The sequence below is a fragment of the Daphnia pulicaria genome, chromosome 1, assembly GCF_021234035.1.
Source record: "Daphnia pulicaria isolate SC F1-1A chromosome 1, SC_F0-13Bv2, whole genome shotgun sequence".
NCBI lineage: Eukaryota > Metazoa > Arthropoda > Branchiopoda > Diplostraca > Daphniidae > Daphnia > Daphnia pulicaria.
The window spans coordinates 15,643,923-15,663,417 of NC_060913.1; the positions used below are offsets into that span (position 1 = coordinate 15,643,923).

The 19,495-nt window shown below is 40.3% G+C and overlaps 5 protein-coding genes across 6 annotated transcripts; 2 read left to right on the forward strand and 3 right to left on the reverse strand.

Moving 5' to 3' along the window:
* The first annotated feature begins 57 nt into the window (after positions 1–57).
* LOC124325789 lies at positions 58–3,785 on the forward strand. Its single transcript, XM_046784445.1, has 2 exons — positions 58–2,611; positions 2,683–3,785. Exons 1-2 carry the CDS (start codon positions 1,282–1,284, stop codon positions 3,408–3,410), a joined length of 2,058 nt encoding a protein of 685 aa, XP_046640401.1. The 5' UTR covers positions 58–1,281; the 3' UTR covers positions 3,411–3,785.
* On the reverse strand, positions 3,655–6,563 carry LOC124325879 (mitochondrial folate transporter/carrier-like). Its single transcript, XM_046784452.1, has 8 exons — positions 6,459–6,563; positions 5,859–5,964; positions 5,396–5,628; positions 5,164–5,329; positions 4,851–5,042; positions 4,589–4,763; positions 4,224–4,369; positions 3,655–4,105 (listed from the first exon to the last, which is right to left on the reverse strand). The coding sequence occupies exons 3-8, from the start codon at positions 5,580–5,582 to the stop codon at positions 3,958–3,960; spliced, it is 1,014 nt and encodes a 337-aa protein (XP_046640408.1). The 5' UTR covers positions 5,583–5,628; positions 5,859–5,964; positions 6,459–6,563; the 3' UTR covers positions 3,655–3,957.
* Positions 6,564–7,609: 1,046 nt separating this feature from the next.
* Positions 7,610–10,601, reverse strand: LOC124325853 (mitochondrial folate transporter/carrier-like). Of its 2 annotated transcripts, none has more exons than XM_046784450.1 (8): positions 10,230–10,601; positions 9,935–10,107; positions 9,595–9,869; positions 9,341–9,506; positions 9,003–9,197; positions 8,656–8,830; positions 8,223–8,371; positions 7,610–8,158 (listed from the first exon to the last, which is right to left on the reverse strand). In XM_046784450.1, the coding sequence occupies exons 3-8, from the start codon at positions 9,764–9,766 to the stop codon at positions 7,954–7,956; spliced, it is 1,062 nt and encodes a 353-aa protein (XP_046640406.1). In that variant the 5' UTR covers positions 9,767–9,869; positions 9,935–10,107; positions 10,230–10,601; the 3' UTR covers positions 7,610–7,953. The 2 variants fall into 2 exon arrangements, with proteins under 2 accessions (XP_046640406.1, XP_046640407.1); XM_046784451.1 differs by having other exon boundaries at positions 7,611–8,158; positions 8,223–8,368; positions 10,230–10,600.
* Positions 10,602–10,834: 233 nt separating this feature from the next.
* LOC124325805 (opsin, ultraviolet-sensitive-like) lies at positions 10,835–12,713 on the reverse strand. The gene is made up of 6 exons (XM_046784447.1): positions 12,587–12,713; positions 12,336–12,515; positions 12,048–12,263; positions 11,858–11,988; positions 11,358–11,784; positions 10,835–11,290 (listed from the first exon to the last, which is right to left on the reverse strand). The coding sequence occupies exons 1-6, from the start codon at positions 12,649–12,651 to the stop codon at positions 11,170–11,172; spliced, it is 1,140 nt and encodes a 379-aa protein (XP_046640403.1). The 5' UTR covers positions 12,652–12,713; the 3' UTR covers positions 10,835–11,169.
* Positions 12,714–13,203: 490 nt separating this feature from the next.
* On the forward strand, positions 13,204–14,141 carry LOC124325890. Its single transcript, XM_046784461.1, has 2 exons — positions 13,204–13,723; positions 13,795–14,141. The coding sequence occupies exons 1-2, from the start codon at positions 13,308–13,310 to the stop codon at positions 14,120–14,122; spliced, it is 744 nt and encodes a 247-aa protein (XP_046640417.1). The 5' UTR covers positions 13,204–13,307; the 3' UTR covers positions 14,123–14,141.
* Positions 14,142–19,495: the final 5,354 nt, after the last annotated feature.

Genomic DNA, 19,495 nt, shown 5'->3' on the forward strand with positions numbered 1-19,495 from the left:
TTATTACATGTCCTGTTTGAAATTTCGATTATAAAACCGACATTTCAAAGACGTGTAATCTTCCCAAGATATTTTTGTAGCTTCGTTTTCCTTTTTAACGTCAACATCCTTTGTGGTCGCCTTTTTCTTATTTCTTTTCGTGCCCAAGTCGGTGACTCGCTCGTGGTCACGCCGAATAATGGATCCACGTCTATTTGCACTCGGTCGCTTTTATGTGCATTTTCTGGTTCGATCGAATTGCCATTCAGGCGTATGCAGAGTACGCATCTCCGGTCTTTTACTGGCGGAAAGCTATTGCCCTTGTTTTCATCTGAAATTTCGAAATTTATTAGACTGGCTCAAATGTGGTGGAACTAAGTTTATTCGTGCTCTCGATTGTTAATTACAAGGTTGATGGCATTCGGTTACCGAGACACACATGTTTGTGCGATATAGTCGGTTTGAAACAAAGTTTTGGCACTCCATTTTATTTTTATCGCTCTCCGTCTTTCTTATGTCATTGTCCGAAAGTCCAGCTACGCAAAAGTTCCAGCTGTCGAGATATTTGTGGACCAGAGAAAACCATTTTTTTTTCTCGATACAAACGACGTAGGAGGGGGGTTTTGGGTGGGGGAGGAGGAGTTTCAGGTAAATTACAGCATACGTATAGCTGGGAAAGAGGGAAGGGTAAGGGTCGGTGTTTACTGACGAGTTGGTGGAATCGCCGCCATCCGGAAACATTCTATTGTATATAGCTGCGGTTAAAGCAAGCGGGCTTCAGCCGCTAGAGCGTGACTCGGGCTTCTTGCTCACCATATACCTTTAGATACATGTAGTTCTTGCAACCTGTGTTTTTTCTCTTTGCTGTTGATTATCTATTACACCAATCTACGTATGGATTGAGGAAGCAATAAGTCATGATTCTATTTCTCGTCCGAGCCCCGATCACACAAGTGTAATCGACTACACGGTTTGGTTGAGAAACTTTGTTTTAGGAATAGACCCTTAATTAATAGCATTTAAAAATCGCCAATGCGTTCAGGCGAGATGCCTCTTTTTTCACGCTAAAGTTATCTGATTACTACTATTTTACTTCCTACACTTCCTAGTCCAAATTAATGAAAAAAAAGTCACGGTTGGGTTGGACTGATATTGCTCTTATCCACAGAAGCCGCTCGTCCGCTTCAACAGACAAGGTGGAGCGTCGTAGAAGAAGAACCCCGGGGTTTTGACGGTGTGTTCTTGTTCTCCGAGTCTCAGTTTAACTTGGGATATTCAAGTGTTCACACGTGAGAAACCAGGATGGAGCTCAATTCCTGTTCCAGCCATGACGATAATACTTCGGCGGCCTTCGTGCGAGACTGGCGGATAAGAAAAATTTCGCCTGTCAATAATAAGTTGACGAACCCAGACACTGCACCGATCGTCCGCCGGCGGACTGTTATTACCATCGGGTCGACGACCGAAATGGATGGCTCGATTTATCAACCGGAAGATCAAACTATATCCGCATCGGAAGTGGGTGAAACGGCTTGCGGTCGAATAAGTATCACAGTCAAGACTATCCCCAAGACACCAAGTATCCGGGCGATTCCAGCAAGTCCCACCTTCAGTCCTGACCTTCATGCGGAAGAAGAATGGACTGCTAGGGACGCAGTCCCTTTCAAATCGTCGTCTGTTAGCGATCCTTCGTGGATTTACGTCCCATCCAAGCCGGATCGATCTTATTCGTCGAAAATTCTCCAACGGCCTCCATGGAAAGATGAGACATCGTCGCAGGATGTCGATTCAACTTTGGCAGATAACAAGAAGCTGTACAGGACTCTGAGTAGCATGAGCTCCTCTTACAAGCTAACCGAGATCGACCTGGGCCCATCGGTGGATAGTCGAAGTGTCAACTCTGATGGAATAACCAGCCAAGGATTTGAATCGCCCAAAATCACTTTGAAACCGACTTTCAAGATGACTTTTGGTGACGAAACCAAGATCCTTCGTTTGATGGACACAACTAGCAGCGAAAAAAGTGTCCGTAAAGTCGAAAAACTTCAGACCAATTCCATTTCTCGTTCTCCGATTGGTTATCACGAATGGCTCAAATCGCTTGATCGACTTGAAGGAGAGACGTACCCCAATCAAGTACACTCGTCAGATGATGATAAGAAAAAGCATCGAGACACCAAATTATTGAAATTTACCGATTGCCCTTTTGCCGGAAACTCGGCCGGAAAAGTCAATAAATCTAGTGACACCACTCAATCCGTCAATTTGGTTGCAAGTTCTCCCAAGAGCATCTTGAAAAATGTCCAGAATGAATCCAGCTGTGAAATTCGTCAGGAGACAGTCAATCTGATTAAAAATCAACCTTACAAAGATGCAGCAGCAGGAATCGTTGGCGAAGTCAGTCCACAAGTTTTCAAGGCATCACTGACGAAGCCCATCAACTCGCTAATTAATACCAAACACGCACAAGATTGGACTGTTGAAAAATCCTCTTCAAGCCTTGTCAGTTCGGCTGGAAAATCGGATTATACGAAATCCAGCAAAGTTATTCCCACCAAAGGAAATCAAGTTGCCGCCACTCCCAAGGTTGTGGAAGATTGTCCAGCAAACGGCTTATCCATCGCAATGAAAGGTAATTAACAATTATTTCAATTTGACTTCAGTTTGATTTCACGCTTTTAATTTTATTGGTTCCATTATTAGTGGACAGAGCCAGCACTCCCAACAGTGTGGAAATTGTCAATAAAAACCAGATCAATTCCATGAGATCACTCAGCTCCTCCGGCTCTTGGAAAAAGAATTCCAACACTCAGGATGGAACGAGCAGTCCTACCCTTTCTTCTGGTATGGATCTTTCCAAAGCAACCGAGCTTGTTAGACAGTTCTTCAATACCGGAAATGAAGAAGATACTGATAGCAGTCAAAGTGCTTCATTAGTAACCGATAAGAAGCCAGTGGACGTGATGAATTCTGGAGACCAAACAATATCCATCTCGCACGCCTACCAATCTCCTGCTGCGCAATCCACTTCCAGCAGTTCTCCTGAATATCAACCAGGATCGGCTCAGGATCAACGATATGCTGGTCATCATCACCGTGGGCGATCGCCGATCAAATCTAAAATTCCGTTGCGGATCCCTAGACCTGCGAGTAGTTCCGCTTGTTCTCATTCCGGAAGCAATTCAACCTTGACGACGCCATCTGTCGCTTACGTCGAGAAGGGAAGTTATATTCCGACGCCGAAAAATTGCGCTTTTAATAAAGCCAAGTCTGCTACTAATATGCCGAGTAGGATTAAACCTCCTTCAACTGGAAGCGCAGTGAGAACCAGATCGGTGGAAAATTTGAGGCAAACCAGCCCGCTGTCCAGTTATGTGTTGTACAGTAATATTATGATGGCAAGAGATGAAGAGACCAGTCAATATCAATAAAGTTAAAAAAATTATGAAATGGATTCCAGTAACCCAAATTATGTTATTATTATTTCCTTATTGCTGCTGCTGCTTCCCATACTTATAAGCAATTCGTGCATCCTGGCTGGATATTTGGTTTTCCCCACTTTCTGTATTGAATTTTAATTTACATGGTATTAATAAAAATATATTATTTCTATGCTATTCACGTTCCAATTCATGAACTATGTGACCGAATTATCAAGCGAATTTAAATTCTTGCTGGTTTTAAACGGTTTGTGTGTATTACCCTGTATACAAAGGTTCTAGCAGAACGTGACGAAATCCTACTGTTGCAACTATCGGAATCTCCAAGAAATATCAGCACTTTTTCGGTTAGGATTGTTACAAATTGAAATAAAAAGAGTATCATAGACATACGGATGAAAATAAGGCTATCTAATAATTTAAAATGATTGAGTATCGAGCCTGAGCTGCGATCGTTGCACGAATGCGGCAAGGCACATTAGGAATTTTAAAACAAAGAGGCCTTTAGTTGAAGCTTCTCGTCAATTCGGCTAGTTTCTCATTGAGTCTTGTTCTTTGATGCCACTGAATTCTCAATAAAATAGTGAGTCACGTTCTCATAGACGACAAAAGTGATGGCTGTTGCTGGCGTAACCCTTAACAATGTTGGCAGCATACCTTTGTAGAATCCTCGGATGCCTTCGTATCTAAAAATCAGATTATTTTTTAAAAAACATTGTAAAAGGATCTTCAAGTTAATATGCGCATATTTTGTGTTCAGCAAACAAAGTATTTGTATTTATTATTTTTTTCTTGTGAACCAACCTCCACGTCCGAGTGACCATGTCAATTGGGCCGTTATGTTCGTGATGCTGGTCTTGCATACGAGTCCGCATCAGTCGGTAAGGATACGTGGTTATGACCGCAATCAGTTTCGACAAAGCAGTGAAGGATAAATACGTCATTGTACTCTGTTGAATCAAAGCAATAAAAATTATGTAAGCAATTACGGAGGTTGGCGAAAGTCGACTTTTGAATTAAACCCAATATCCGGTATCAAATTCATTTTAAAATAACAGTTCTTTTAGAAATTACTGAATCAAAATTGAATTTCAAAACCTCTCATGTTGACAAACATTTTTACGAACTCTGGCACGGATATTTTAGGCATTTAATTGTGGGAAATATACCATTCGAGAGTCGGAAGACATGTTGTGATGTTCCTTGTAAGTGCTTTTCATCTCTTCGTACATCATAAGCTGGATGGCAGTGTGCGAAACACCAAAGAATCCAGGAAGAAGTCCTTTGTAGAAACCTTTAATACCTTCGTTGCGGTAAGTCTTGACCAGCGCATCAATTATTCCACTAAAAACAGAAATGAACCGTTTAGTCCGTTGTCAACATGCCCTTCTTTTACATTCGAACGGGAGTTTGGAAATTTTCGTAAGTTACCTGTAGCGTTTCTCCTCTGAAAATTCTTGGGCACCGAATTGAAGACAAAGTCGGGTCTTTATCACATAGATGGGGTTTGTCAAAACTAACGTGATCAGCCCAGATTCAGTGGCCGCCATCATGTGGTTTACGGCTCCTAAGGAGGCTCTTGTAGGATCATCTCGATGCATCTGTGCTTTGCGTGCGTCGTAACTAATGGTGAATGTCAGCGTAATGCAGCCAGGTAGCCATGGGCGTGGGAAAATTAAATACATAAATATGCATCCTACACGGGGGTGGACGTGTTGCATATTACAACAATGTGAACCATTACAAGAAAAAGTAAGAGCCCCAAGTGCATCCGGCGGCTAAAACTCCCAGAGTTATTCCTCTGTAGACACCTTGCACGCCATGGCTTCTCGTGATAGTCGTCAGGACGTCAACAAGACCGCCGTAGGATGGTCTTCGTATACCGGCTGCGATCAACGGACTGCCGCTTACTTTTTAAAAATAATTTAATTATTATATTCCTATTGGTAAATGACGATTTGGCGTGGATTTGGCACCTGCTAATCTGGTTCTTATCGTGTCCAGTGGATGGAGGATTGTAGTGGATACCACTCCGCCCGCTATGCCGGCCAGAAGGGGTTCGTACTTGATTATTCCATAGCGACCGAAGAGGGCCGTCATGGGATAACAAAAACTTGCAAAGAGTGTTTTTTCATTTTCATTACAATTGGTTGAAGACTTCATTATGTGTAGACTTTAAATATTCTTCCCTGTGAATTTTTTATTTGTCCTGGTAATTTAAGATTAAATAAAAAAATTCAGTCATGATATGGAATGCTTAAAATAATCACATGGGAAACTCATGCATACTGTGTTTAGTACAAACACATCAGTCTGTCAAAACAAAATTACTTATAACTATTTTACTTATATGTTTTCCTGTGGACATCTTTTGAGGATTCAGGTTTTAAGGTTACGGATAGAAAGTAATAGGTGCTACAAGCTACCTGTTTAACTCACCTATAAAAAGGGCTGTGTTTGAGGTAATAACACAGATTAGCGTTCCTCAATTTTGGTACATTGGTTCTTTATCAGCAGCTGTCCAGACAAAAACCTGAAATATATCCTGAAGAGAAAGTAAACAGACATTACTATTGATGTTTATCATCTTGTTTTTGTTAGTAATAGTTATTTTGTTATTAGCTCATGCTGTCTTAATGAGGTAGTATTATAACTTTTTAAAGCAGCTTCTTGAAAGTTCTTGTGGTTCACAGCTGTGTAGCTTTATAGCTGCGTGCATCTTTTAAGCACATTTTCATATGGATCTAAAAGTGCTTGGTAGTATATTGCTTGAATCTACTTACAGAAATTTCACAGGACTGCTTTCATGATACCTTTCACAATGCCCACAATGAAGTAAATAAGCAACCTTTCATATGTAGCCTATAACATAGCCAGTATAATAAAGCAGCATGTGATGCTACTATTGCAACAAGCTCAAAAGTTACGCAACCGAAACTGAGTCACAACTCAAAGAAAACAAAATAAAAAAAAAGCAGACGTCAGAATTATTTTTCCATCTGTAAAACAATTTCGCCAAATTCAAAATTGGAAAATTACCAAATTATATATAGTGATATGAATGAACTGTCAGATTGAATTGTTGTTACGGTACTCGTGTCGTGGACCACTTGGACTTTAGTTAGGCCTACGCCTACCTCCTAGCCTAGTGGCGAGTTTTTCGTTTCTTTATTTTTTCAAAAAATTTTGTGAATTTGGCGCCGTTATATAACAAGCAAGATTGCTTTTGCAAAAAAGTAATAATGCATAATAAAAAATCATCTGCATTATATCGGAACTTGAAAAAATATCATTCATTTGAATTACATGTTACTTCTTGATTTTGTAATTTGAAAATGTATTGGTCAAATTGGTCTGTGTGTATACCCACAGAAATCTGGAATCTTATAGGTGGGCGGCTGGGCGCGAACATTCAATTCGCTCAGAACTTGATGTATCTTATTCCCTCTTGCTTCCAAGGGTCCAGAAGGGTCTTATTGTGGCGGTATTGGTCTCAAACTCAAAGTAATTATCTGCGGGTTTCGTGCAAATTTTTACTTTTATCTTTTGTCTGCGTTAGGGGGGCTCACTGTAACATGATGAGATGAACCATTCATTACTAAAATAACTCTGATCAGTTCAACGGATGTCGAGCACGAGTGAGACAACCGCTTTTATCATTCTTGAACGGTTTGGATTTATGGGGGGGGGGGGGCCGTTTTTAATTATATCTATACTAAGTTTCGAAAAAGAGACGAAGTTCAAGATTAAAAAGAAAACGGAACGTTCACTTTTTTGGAACGCACGTGGCTATATGAAAAATAACACAAATAAGAAAAGTAGGAAGCCGTATTTCGGTAGGGATAATGCATGTATGGCGTTGGTTACAAGTCGTGACACAGTACGGAGTACGATTATTCCTGAGCTATGCGGTTTACTGGGACTGTTTTCTCTTGCCTTTTTTGTGTACCCAGTAAGGGTTCATCAAATAACTAATATTGTAGAACGAATTAAGTTCAGGCCCTATTTGTACCTTACAACTTTGTCTGTGGGTAGACAATTAAATTCGAAAAATATTTTAACTTGAAAATTTTATGACCAAGAGGGACCTGCCGCCGCAACATCACCTCCTCGTTAACATCGTGGAAGTAACATGGTGTTGTATAATTATTGGTTGACAGAAATTTGAAGAATTTACTTTCACATTCAAGTCATTTCTATAATACATATGCTAGTCGGATAACTTTCCCCATGTTCCCTTTCATAAATATGCGAATTTAAATTGACATTTGTATTACACAAGAGATTGGAAAATTGCCATTCAAGCCATGTTTCGTCTAGGTGGCGCTATACATTATTTTCGAATTAAAAATATACACTTTATCAATCGATCCAACCCCATTATCTGGCATTCCGACTGGTTTTAAGCTTCATTATGAAATCATAACGATTGTAACACATCCCAGTACCACATTCAAAGAGAAATATTCTATAATAAAAAAAATAAGAGAATTTGGTGCGCTGTCTGCTGCAATCGCATTATAAGGAATACTATTTAAAGCACAGCTGGAGTAAGAGGGGCACCACTTAAAGTGTCGTCATCGTCAATTTTCAAGATAGAGTTACTTGATGATGCCGCCGAAATTTGAATTAGTCTGTGAGACACGTTCTCATAGACGACAAAAGTGATGGCTGTTGCTGGCGTAACCCTTAGCAGCGTTGGCAGCATTCCTTTGTAGAATCCCCGAACACCTTCATGTCTACATTGGAAATTTATTGAAATTAAACATGCTGTGCATAGTAAGTAGTATTTCAGCGACCGACCTCCACGTCCGAGTGAGAACGTCCATGGCGCCTTTGTATTCGTGATACTGGTCTTGCATCCGGGTCCGCATCAGTTGGTAAGGATAAGTGGCTGTGACCGCAACCAGCTTGGATATGGCGGCGAAGGCTAAATACGTCATCGTACTCTGCTGAATCAAAGCGAAAATAAACATTGGTTTACACAGAGATTATCTAGTTTGAAGTAATTTTATGGGACGTTATGTAACAGTGGAATTCCCAGTCGTGTTCTGAATAATTAAAATTTTGAAATTATTAATCAACCGCCGTATTTTGAAATTGTCTTTCTCCAAGTATTACATCATTACTTCAGCATTTACTAAAAAAAAAGATGTTTGGTTGGTAAAATTTTATGACATATGTATAGCGATTGAGTTAACAATAAAAGCAGGAGAAACGGGGGCTATAAACATACCATTCTTGTGTCAATGGACATGTTGCGGTGGTTGTTGTAACTGCTCTTCATCTCCTCGTAGACCATAAACTGGATGGCACTGTGCGAAACACCAAAGAAACCCGGAAGGAATCCTCGGTACAAACCTCTAAGCCCTTCGTAGCGGTAAGTCTTGACCAGCGCATCCATTATTCCCCTAATTACAAATTCATCATTCATATATAGTACCAGTTTGTTCTAGATTTATCTCTAGTAACTAACTGGTGCAACATATTGAGCAATATCTCTGGTCGGTTTTTAGTTATTTCTAACGACAATATCGTCTCTTTGATGGGAGGGAGAAAATGTTATAACAACTAATAATATACTTGTAACGTTTCTGCTCCGAAAGGTAATGGGAACCGTCGCCGCATTGAAGACACAGTCGAGTCTTGATCACCCAGATGGGATTTGTCAAGACTAGCGTGACTACTCCGGCTTCGGCGGCCGCCATCATATGCTGTGCTGGACCCAAGGGTCTAGTGGGATCACCTCGCTGCAGCTCTGCTTTGAGTGCGTCGTAACTAATGGTGAATTTTGTAGGCGTAAACACACACACACACAACACACGGACGTGGGAAAGAAAGTTTTGTTTTTTTACTAATATTATATGCGTCACCCTCCAGTGAGTCACAAGTTGAATGTATTTGAGCAGTATTATTATTACAAGAAAAAGTAGGATCCCCAAGTGCATCCGGCGGTCAGTATGCCCAGCGATACGCCTCTGTACAAACCGTGTAGGCCGTCAGTTCTCGTCATGCTCGTCAGGACGTCGACAAGGCCGCCGTAATGAGGTCGCCGGACATTGGCACAGATCAGCTGACTGCCGCTTACTATTTTTTTGAAAAATATCAATTTCACAGTTATTATTGCAGCCTTTAAAATTGTGAGTGTATAATTGTTTTTGTTGGGGAGCAGCACCTGCCAATCTGGTTCTTATAGTGTCCAGCGGATGGAGGATTGATGTGGAAACCACTCCACCGGCTATGCCGGCCACAAGGTGTTCGTATTTGATCTGTTTGTAACGGTGCAAGAGAGCCGTCATGGGAAGGCAGACAGCGGTAACCAGTGTTGTCTCATCTTCAGTTGCCATTTTTATAGACTAATCAAAATTCAGACAGAATGCGGTAGTAGTTATATAGGGGCCGATAGGGGCCGTCCCGAAAATCCTTGTTTTGTTCTTGATAATCGCCGATCTAAACCACATCAATCTGTCCTGATAGAATCACGTCTTTGGCTATTAAAAATTCACACACTATACCGTTCTGGATTCGAGTTGGGGCTGCCAATAGAAAGTATAGCGTAAACAGCTTGTTCGATCTAGCTGTGATGAAGAAAGCTGTTGTTATTATAAATGTAAGCCTTGAGTGTGCTATTATTCGGCTCACGGAGCGTTTCTTTTCCCACGGCTGACCACCAGTTGAATCTATACACCTTGATTTCGAATAAAAGAATGATGGTTATTAACTCTATTACTGTCAATGATCTTAATGGCAATTATTATTTACCGACTGACTTGTTTCTTTTGTAAATATCGAATAAGGAAAAATTGTTACCTTGTTGATTATTGTCCTCGACAAATTTCTAATGTCGGTTCACGCGGTTCACGTGACACGTGAATCTTGTGAGCTGCACACAAGCTCTTGTCAGTGGAAACCTGTAAAATACGCTCACAAACGTAATCCGGTGAAATACCAACAAATTTAATTCAATTGCTGTTGCTATGCATCTACACGTTAATCTCATGAATCTGATTTGTGATTTTCGAACGGAGAACCCCAGTCTTTTTGGTGGCACTGAAAGAAAAGAACTGGAGGGAATTTCGGATAGTGAATCGGGGAATAGTTGATTGAAAACTTACTGCACACGAGTCAGCGGTGCCGACCGGCTAAAATCGTGTTTGCTGCGGTTGCGTTTCCACGACGACGACGTATATTTCGTCACCACCACGCACATATTATTACTATACAGTTGATATTGATGCGTCTAAAAGGGGCGGGCTTTCATCGTGAATCATGAGATCATCCAATCTATCAGCACTATTATTATTTAAGGTGAACCTTCCATCCCTTCGTTGCCAGGACAACCACGCGTGCAATTGTTTGACATTCCCTATGCACCTTCCTGGAATTATTTGGAAGTCCGAAATAAAAGTTCGCAATTTTTCGTGCCACTCAAACGTATATTGCAATAGCAAAACAAGCGAAGATAATAAAATTCTTTTGGAGTGTACACAGTACAATAGATTTTAGGGGAATCGATACAACAATGGCTATTCCAGGAAAACGATTTGTCATTTAAGTATTCTTACGATGGAGGGCTCACGGTATAACAGACATTTTAACCAATAATAGACTAGCTAGTTTGAATGATTTATGCGGGGTCGTAAAGTTGCCAACAGAAGAGAATGTTGCAAATTAGGCTTATGTATATAGTCATTTTCATTTTGGAGTTTTCGGTAAAGGCTATAACAACGGTCGTCCACGTATAGTTGATTTACGTCCTGGATTCGGCTTCGGAAGCAATAGTTGCGTTGGTGGAATTCTCTGATCTCGTAGAGTCGTCCTTCTCGTGGACACAAAGCCACGGAAACCTCTTCATCAATTCCAGTCGATATCTATTCGCAGCGCAATAAATAATTTAGTCAGTCAAACACGGAATGAGATAATTTACTTCCAACTTACTTTGGATGGTTGATGGCGTAGACGAAAGGATCGACGCAGGCGGCCATTTTGCAGGTACAGGCTGGGATCATTGACAATCCCGGAGTGAGTAAGGAGCGATTTCCGTAACATCCAATAAAGGCGATGGCGAAATACGGCGTCCACGAGAGCAAGAAGAGCGTCGTCAACGAAATTCCAACTTTGGCCACGCGAATTTCATTCCTAGCGTCTTTATTGGCTCCACTTCGCAGAGACTCGACGTTCATCTTCTTGGCTTGTTCTTTCAGACGAGCTTCGTGTGTCATGACTTGAGTCGTGATTTTCCCGTAAGAGAAGATTATGACGCCCAAAGGCATGATCCAGCACCAAATCCACAGGATGAAAACGAACATTTTCGTTTCCAAATTGTCTGTCATGTAGTCGAAAGTGCAGCTGGTCAAATAGCCCTCTGTGTCCCGCAGGAAATAAATTTGTTACATCATCCGAGTTAGTAAGTCATTTTATGAACAAAAGTTAAGCACCTGGAACGAAACGGTTGACGATCTCGGTAAAAGGGAGCAGAGAAACTGGACTTGCGTAGACCCAGCAACCGAGTACGATCAACGAAGCCTGACTTTTGGACCATCGCTTCCCCATCGGATCAGAAATACACCTGCGAAATAATTCAGCGGTGTTATTTCTAGTGCAGACAGCCATCTCATTTTCTGTTACCTGTAACGATCGTAAGCGATGGCCGCGTTTGTGACGGCCGAACACGGGCCGACGTAGGCGCCCAGCAGACCGAAGATGGAGCAGCCCAACCGGCCGAAAACCGGTCCCTCGTTGAAGCTGTTGACGATGAAGATGGGCGTCTTGATCATCATGATAAAATCGCAGATGGCCAAGTTGAGAATCAGGATGTTGCTGGGCGTTTTCAGCTCCTTGGTCCTATAAGGAAAATGATTAAATTATACAGTTTTTCCCGTGATAAAAATTTTTCGAGAGAAATTGTCAACTCACGTGCTGAAAATATAGATGACTATTCCGTTGCCCAGACAACTAGCGATCATGAAGAAGATGTAGAGCACGCCGAGCAAGTGATGCAACATCGGGTTGGGCTCTTCGTAACTCAGCCAATGTGGGTGAACGTACGATTTATAGTCGGCTGGCGTGTTCCAGCCGTTCATTTTAGACTCGTATCTGATAATAAGCGATAATAAGTAATATTAGTTTTGCTTTTTAAATTTTTAGGATGTCTGGTCTATACTTACTTCCATGATTCGGCGATCGGTCCGGATACGTTATTAATACCTGGCCAAATATTCGGGAGCAGCATGATGAACTGTGTGCAGAGCTTCGGACCCTTGATCTGTTTCGATTGATATCAATCCGAATTCGGTGTCGACTTTTATATGCTCAGCTGCTGCGATTCATTTATAGAAACCTTGTCACACAAATTATCGGTAAATTGCATTAGAGAACCAGGATCCACCTCTATAGATAGGGATCATGGAAACCCTATGTGCTACTGACGCATGGCGGTCCGAAAAATTGTAAGTAATTGTATCCACAGATTTGATTTAGATATGAAATCGAAAGTCTTAGTGCATATGGTCAGAGCTCAATAGCAACACCAACAAAGGGATTATACGGTTGTTATGCAAGTTGTCATTCAATAGTCCGCTCCTCATATTCCCGCATTGCTTGGCTTCACAAAATAATAATACAAAATTTTATTTGATCAATTTTATTTTATTTCCTGCAGCACCCTCAATTGTAGTGCAACATACAGTAAAGCCACTGCACATCCGCTGACGAAGATAAAACCATATTTTATCAATTTCCGACACCGCAGCCATATCAAACATAATCTAGGAACGATGCTTGTTTTCGTTCGTACTGCAACATTTCTGTAACAGTCCATTGACGTCAGGAGCGAAGGCACAAAAGTTGGAATTGAAAGTGTTTTATTGCGATTCTTAATGCCTAGTGATGTCCGATTTTGGTAGCGCATTTTCACGGTGTGGTCGATTAGGTATCATATTTGTTTATTGCTGGCTATCCGGACAGAATTGGTCGTGTTGTTATTGTTGCCTATCAAATTACGGTTCCAAGACGACAACCAAATCAAACGTATACTACAACCAAACTCAAACTTCAACATTCCCAAAAATTACGTCAACAGCTTTGCCAACAACTACGCTAACAACTGAGTCTGCAACTGCGTCTACAACAGCGTCCACAACTGATCCATCTTTTAAACCGCAAATTCAGACAACAGCAAATGTTCAACTGTCGTCGGGGGAATTATCAAACAAATCTGATAGTCAAGCAAACATGCTAATAATTATTATTCCATCTGTAGCACTCATAATTTTACTGATTGTGGGAGCTATACTGATACAGAAGTAATAGTATAGTTTCCTTGAGGACGTTTTCAATATTTTTTTCTTAAATTAAATTTTTGTTGTGTATTTAGAAAATGTCAAACGAGAAGAAAGGACAAAGAAACTTCTGAAGTGGAGAGCGACCAACAGCAACAGCACGCAATCGATTATGATAATCTGATTCAATCAACAAATTCAATACGATTGGATCCGGAAGGCAAATGTTTTTACGAGAACAGTGTGGCTGAATCACCAGCAATCGAACTGCAATCAATCAGCAGTCCCGTGTATGCCACTTTAGAGTTTCTTCCGAATAATTCCATAGTTGAAGACTATGCTAACACTTTTCGTTCAGTACAGTTTCTAAATGGGGACATTTCCACCACATATGCTGAAATAAATTTCAAGTCCAGTGAATAAACGTCATTAAAAAATTAAATACGCTACTTTTCATTTGTGAGTTACATAATAAAGTAAAATCGGAATTTTAACCCGCACCGAAAGTTTCGTACGGTGCGTGCCACGGTTCGTGAGGATTAGTGTCAGAGTTTTCAACAGATGGTGAAGTTGGTTCGCGATGTTCTAAATTCTCAATAGAGGGCCATTCAAGCAAACATTAAAAATTTTCAAAAATAAATTGAGTTGGCTAACGTCCGATTGTCCGAAGTTGTAAGTTCGTTTAAAGCGAAAATTTTTTTTGGATACGAACTGGTGATTGTTCTTGCATGGCGGCTTATGGAGTTTCGCCGGTGCCATTATTAGTTTTATTTTTTTCCATTTTAGTCATCTTTATTTCCCATTTATAATAGGATAACTACATTCCTTCGTTATCAGGGGATATTTTCGTTTTTGTTTCAGTTCGATATTCAATGTAGTTTATTTATTATAATTTTTTTTAAATATCACCATTCCCTGCCCCAAGGGAAGAATAGAAAGAAGAGACGAAGAAGAAACTAAGAGGAGACAAAGGGGTGCGCTCTCTTTCTCGGGACATGATACTAGTCTGTTTAAACAAAATGCATTTTTCCTCAAAATTAACAATAAATAAACTACAACGAATATCGAGGTGAAACAAAAACGAAAATATCACCTGATATGATAACGAAGGAATGTAGTTATCCAATTATGAATGGGAACTGAAGATGACTGAAATGGAAAAATATTAAAACTAATAATGACACCGGCGAAACTCCATAAGCCGCCATGCAAGAACGATAGGGTACACGCACGTAAAATATTTTTTTTTTTGTTTTTATCTAGCCTAGTGTAATTTTTCACGGGGATCATTTTTTCGAGAGGTTTGTTACCTCGGAAAAATTTACTTCGCGAGATATTTAAGTTTAAAGTTGTATTAGGCTCCTCCTTCTCAAATTTGGCTGCTCAGCCATCTTTGGTAGGAGGAGCCTAATTAGGGCCCCAAACAATGCAGACGAACAGCTATTGAATCAGTTTTAGCTGTTCTTTTAATAATCGATTGATAGAATTATCGATCAACATCTCGATCGATTATGGCAAAGTCGGCCTGGAAATCGTCAGAAGCCGTCACAAATGGCTTTAAAATGGCAACCAATTCCCGTAATACAACAATTTGGAAGGCTGTAAGGTTTCCATGCTTTTTCACTGCGTTAAGTCTACTGCAAAGAGTCGGATCTTTATCTATCGCCTGGAGAAATTTAGACAACATGATGAAGTAGGTGCTGTTCCAACGGGTTGCATGTTTTGCTGGAAGGCGGAAGCCAACTGCATTGAAGACCATTTCGGTATCCAGAACACTTTTTCTGATGTAATTTAAGAGTTTGCTGACATGGGAAATCACTAACGCCGCTTCGCCCTAGACAAAACAAAAAGACATTGTTGATACATGATAGTTGCATTTTAATATTTATTTTAAGATTACCACGAGTGCTTTAAAACCGTCTTTAATTACTAATTGTAGCTTATGAGCTACACAGTCAGAACGGAGTTTTGAATACTGGACGTAGTGAGTCTCTTGGCCAGTCGAACTTCCGGTAAGTGGTATGATCACACACGGTATGGAATCGGTAGAGAACATCATATCTTCCATTTCAGCTACTACGTCCTCAAATTCAGCGTTTTTATCTACATCTCGAACAGCAGCTTCCATCATAGCATTTGAAATACCCATCTCTCAAAGTAACATTGAAAGGGGATCCTCAATGTTTTCATTATCATCATCCGTGGTAGAAACTTCAATTTCGACCATAGGTTCCACTTCTTATTGGGTGGATTTACACCGCTTGTTGATGCTATTGGCGGATGTAGGACTGAATCTTCAATGGGAAACTGCTCTTCTTCATCCCAGCCGGGGATGTTGTTAACGAATGTATTGGCTACCATGTTGCTGCCTCCATCCGTTTTTACCATGGCAACCTAAAAATTGCATAAGATGGAGATGATGCTTACATAAGATTGCAAGCGTTAAGTTTTAATTACCCTTGAACGAGGAATGTTCCAATCACGGAGGACCTGGTCGTATTCGGCCAAAATATTTTCGGCTGTATGGCGCTCTGTCATTTTTTTTACACCAAGAAAAACCATCCGCCTTTCAAATTCCTTGTTGATACACATACACGTAAACCCAATATAAAGCCAGACATGTTTTTTGATGACCAGATATCCAGAATAATTGTAATGGAAGTCGAAGCTTGCAGGATCTTCATTACTTCCAGCCTGGTCTTGTCCATCACGCTGGGTATTAGTTTGTTTCGCATCCGGCTGAATGAAGGAAGCTGGTAACCTATCATGCCAGACTAAAGTAAACAGTAAAAAAAAAACAGTTTTAGTCATGATATTTCCCTATTTCTGAATTAAGTAATTGTCTCATACCTCTACTTATTGGCGAAACCTTGGCCTCCGTAATATGTTTAAAGGAATATTATCGACTGCTATTGAAAAGGCAAGTTCAGTGTCCAATTTTATTTGGCGTTGCTTCTTCGTCTTGACTGAATGAACGTTTAATGATAGTAGCGAAGGTTGGCTGGGATCCTTCGACAAGACAGGATTGTACTGTTTGTACTCTTCATTGTGGCAAGAAATTAGATGCTTTTCAAAATTTGTAAATGAGGACGTTCCACCAGCGTAGTAGTGTGGTTTGGTTTTTGTTTGACATTGTCTAGTGTTGCAACGAGCCCACACCTGAGCTTCGCCTTCCTTTCTTTTAGGAGACCATCTCCAATCTGTAAAACTTCCAACTTGCTTTCCAGGATTGTATGGTGAATTGTGGAATAGGCTCACCAGGAGGATCCTTCCTCGGCATATCTGCTTCGACTACTTCGCTGGTTTCTTCGGTGGCTTCATGGGTGACGGTGGCTTCATCTAATGACTGTTGATGATCATCTGCTTCTTCTTCTAACAACTGCCGCTGAGTTTCTGATACATCAATGCCATCGACAATAATCTGAAGTCGAGCATCTACGACCGTTTGTCCCCTTTGGTTCAACCGAGCTGAACCTCTAGGAGGTCTTCCTCTAGTTCTACGTCGCTCTTTACCTCCTTTTGGGTCTCCTGACTCTCCTCTCATGACTCTGTAATCTTAAAACACACAATACAGTGGAATCAATGTTTAAGATTTAAAGTAATAGATAATAGTAAATAAAATGTTTTACAATGAAAGTTGAAACTCAAAAGTAATCAAAGTATAGAAGACTACAAGCACTGGCAACCAGGTAATCAGTACTGACTGTTTGTTGAGAATGAGAATATGTGAGATTAAGATTACAGATTACAGCTAATCTTTCTCAAATACAATGTGGTTTTTTAAGCAATATTCTCGTTCGTTCATATCTTTCATCAACAAAAATTGAAATAGAGCAAACCAATGACGCGTACCCCAGCCATGGCAATCTCGCGGCGGCCATATTAAGTTGACTTTTTCAGGAGCTCTTATGGGTTTTGTGAGGGTCTCTTCGAAAAAAGTGTGTAGTTTCTTCCAAGTGTATCTTTCAACAAATCTATAGCAGTGATTAAATTGGTATATGAATAGGGAATATTTTTATGTATTTTTCTTTTTTGAATTCAAGTTTTTTTGTTAAAAATGATTTGAATAACGGACACCGTCCGTGCCGAATGTCACCGTGAAATTGTCCCCAGCAGACAGGAACGATTTAACTTTAGGCTTCTGGTACGAACCACTATAAACTTCTCCTATTTTACCGTTGAAATTTCCACGTAGAACGTCTTGCTTAACTTTTGAAATGTGATCCCACAGATTAGTATTTTACAACATATCGCGTAGTTGTGATTCTAATGACCTCGAAAGGACATAACTACGTTTCTTTTCAAGCTCATTCTTTTCTTAGTTTAAATCACAAAGCGTACAATAGAGATGGGTAACTTCTTCCCTCCCGAGATAACTCTGACTAGCGGGACACTTGAAATGAAGAACAATGTTGTGCAACGTGGAGTTGGCAATGATTTTATTAAAGAAATAATTATTCTTTGGAACACATCCTGGCACCATTACATTTAACAAGTACAAAAAGCTATCAAGGCAAGATTTTGACAACATATAGCGGATGTAGAAAGCTAGAATAAGAGATAGTAATTCTCCTTTACCCAAAAAGTGAAGTGTGGATATTTTCATCATCAGTTACTGTTGGAGAAGGCGTCGGTTGCTGATGGCTGTGCGCTTCTTCGTCAAACGCTACCACCACACACTGTCTTGTTGTATCCAACTCGTCATCTGAATTCATAAATAAAAATTAAAGATGTGTTACTACTACTGTAAAGAGAATTTCAAACGTTATGTCACATAATTCCTGGAAGTAGGTCATACATGATGTATGGATGATGTAGTGGTGGATGATCACGGTTGTTTTCATCTATATTCCTGTCGCTGTCTGCATTTATTTCTGCTGCTCTTGCTGAAGAGGGCGTTTCGACGATTTGTGACTGTTCTCCAGTTGTCATCATCCACATATTTAATGTGCTTCGAGGGGTGTTGCAGGCATCGCCAACTGGCTCTGCACCGTATCTTCTGTAACGCTTTGGCCGTTTAATTGGTGCATGATCTAAGAGGAACAAACAAAAATTAAATTATTCTTGAAAACTGAAGTTTACAAGTGAAACTGTTTTACCTTTAAAATGGTTGAAGTACACGATGAATTATCACTGCTCCAATAGAAGAGAGATCTTAATGCTTTGCCAGAACACCCAGCTGGTTACTGCGTATCACACGCAAGCTTCACAGATTCTTACGCAGCAACAGATCTACCTTTTGATTGATGAAAATGAGTGAGTAAATTGACTACACATAAACAAAAGAACTGTTACCTTTAAAAATAATGGATCCAATATACAATGAAAAATAAGATCACCAATTATAATTTGTTGGCGGGTGCTGACACACAATAAGCTTCACCGATTCTTATTTCATACATGCTAACTTTATAAAATATGTTGTGTTCTGGCCAGAGAGACCGGAAACCACCAAAGGAAGAAAACTTAAGTCGGCCACTAAAAGCTATCCAGTCAAGGTTCTTTGTTTCAACTTTTTCATTGGTTCATACTTTTTTATTAGTGCAGAAGTTGTGTACCAGCAGTGATACATGATACAGTGATATTTTAATTCACAGATAGAAAGCTGACCCTTCGTGGTATTGCCAAGGACATAGCCAGTGGGGCAATTACTATTGAAGATGTTGAAAAGAATTATAAAGTTCCTGCCGAGACCCCCTGCTCTGAGGAGTCTGACGGTGCTGCCAGGAAGAGTAGAAGAGAAAAAAAAAATTCTTTTTAGAAGAAGAAATGTGTCGAAGTTATGGCAGCTCCTCC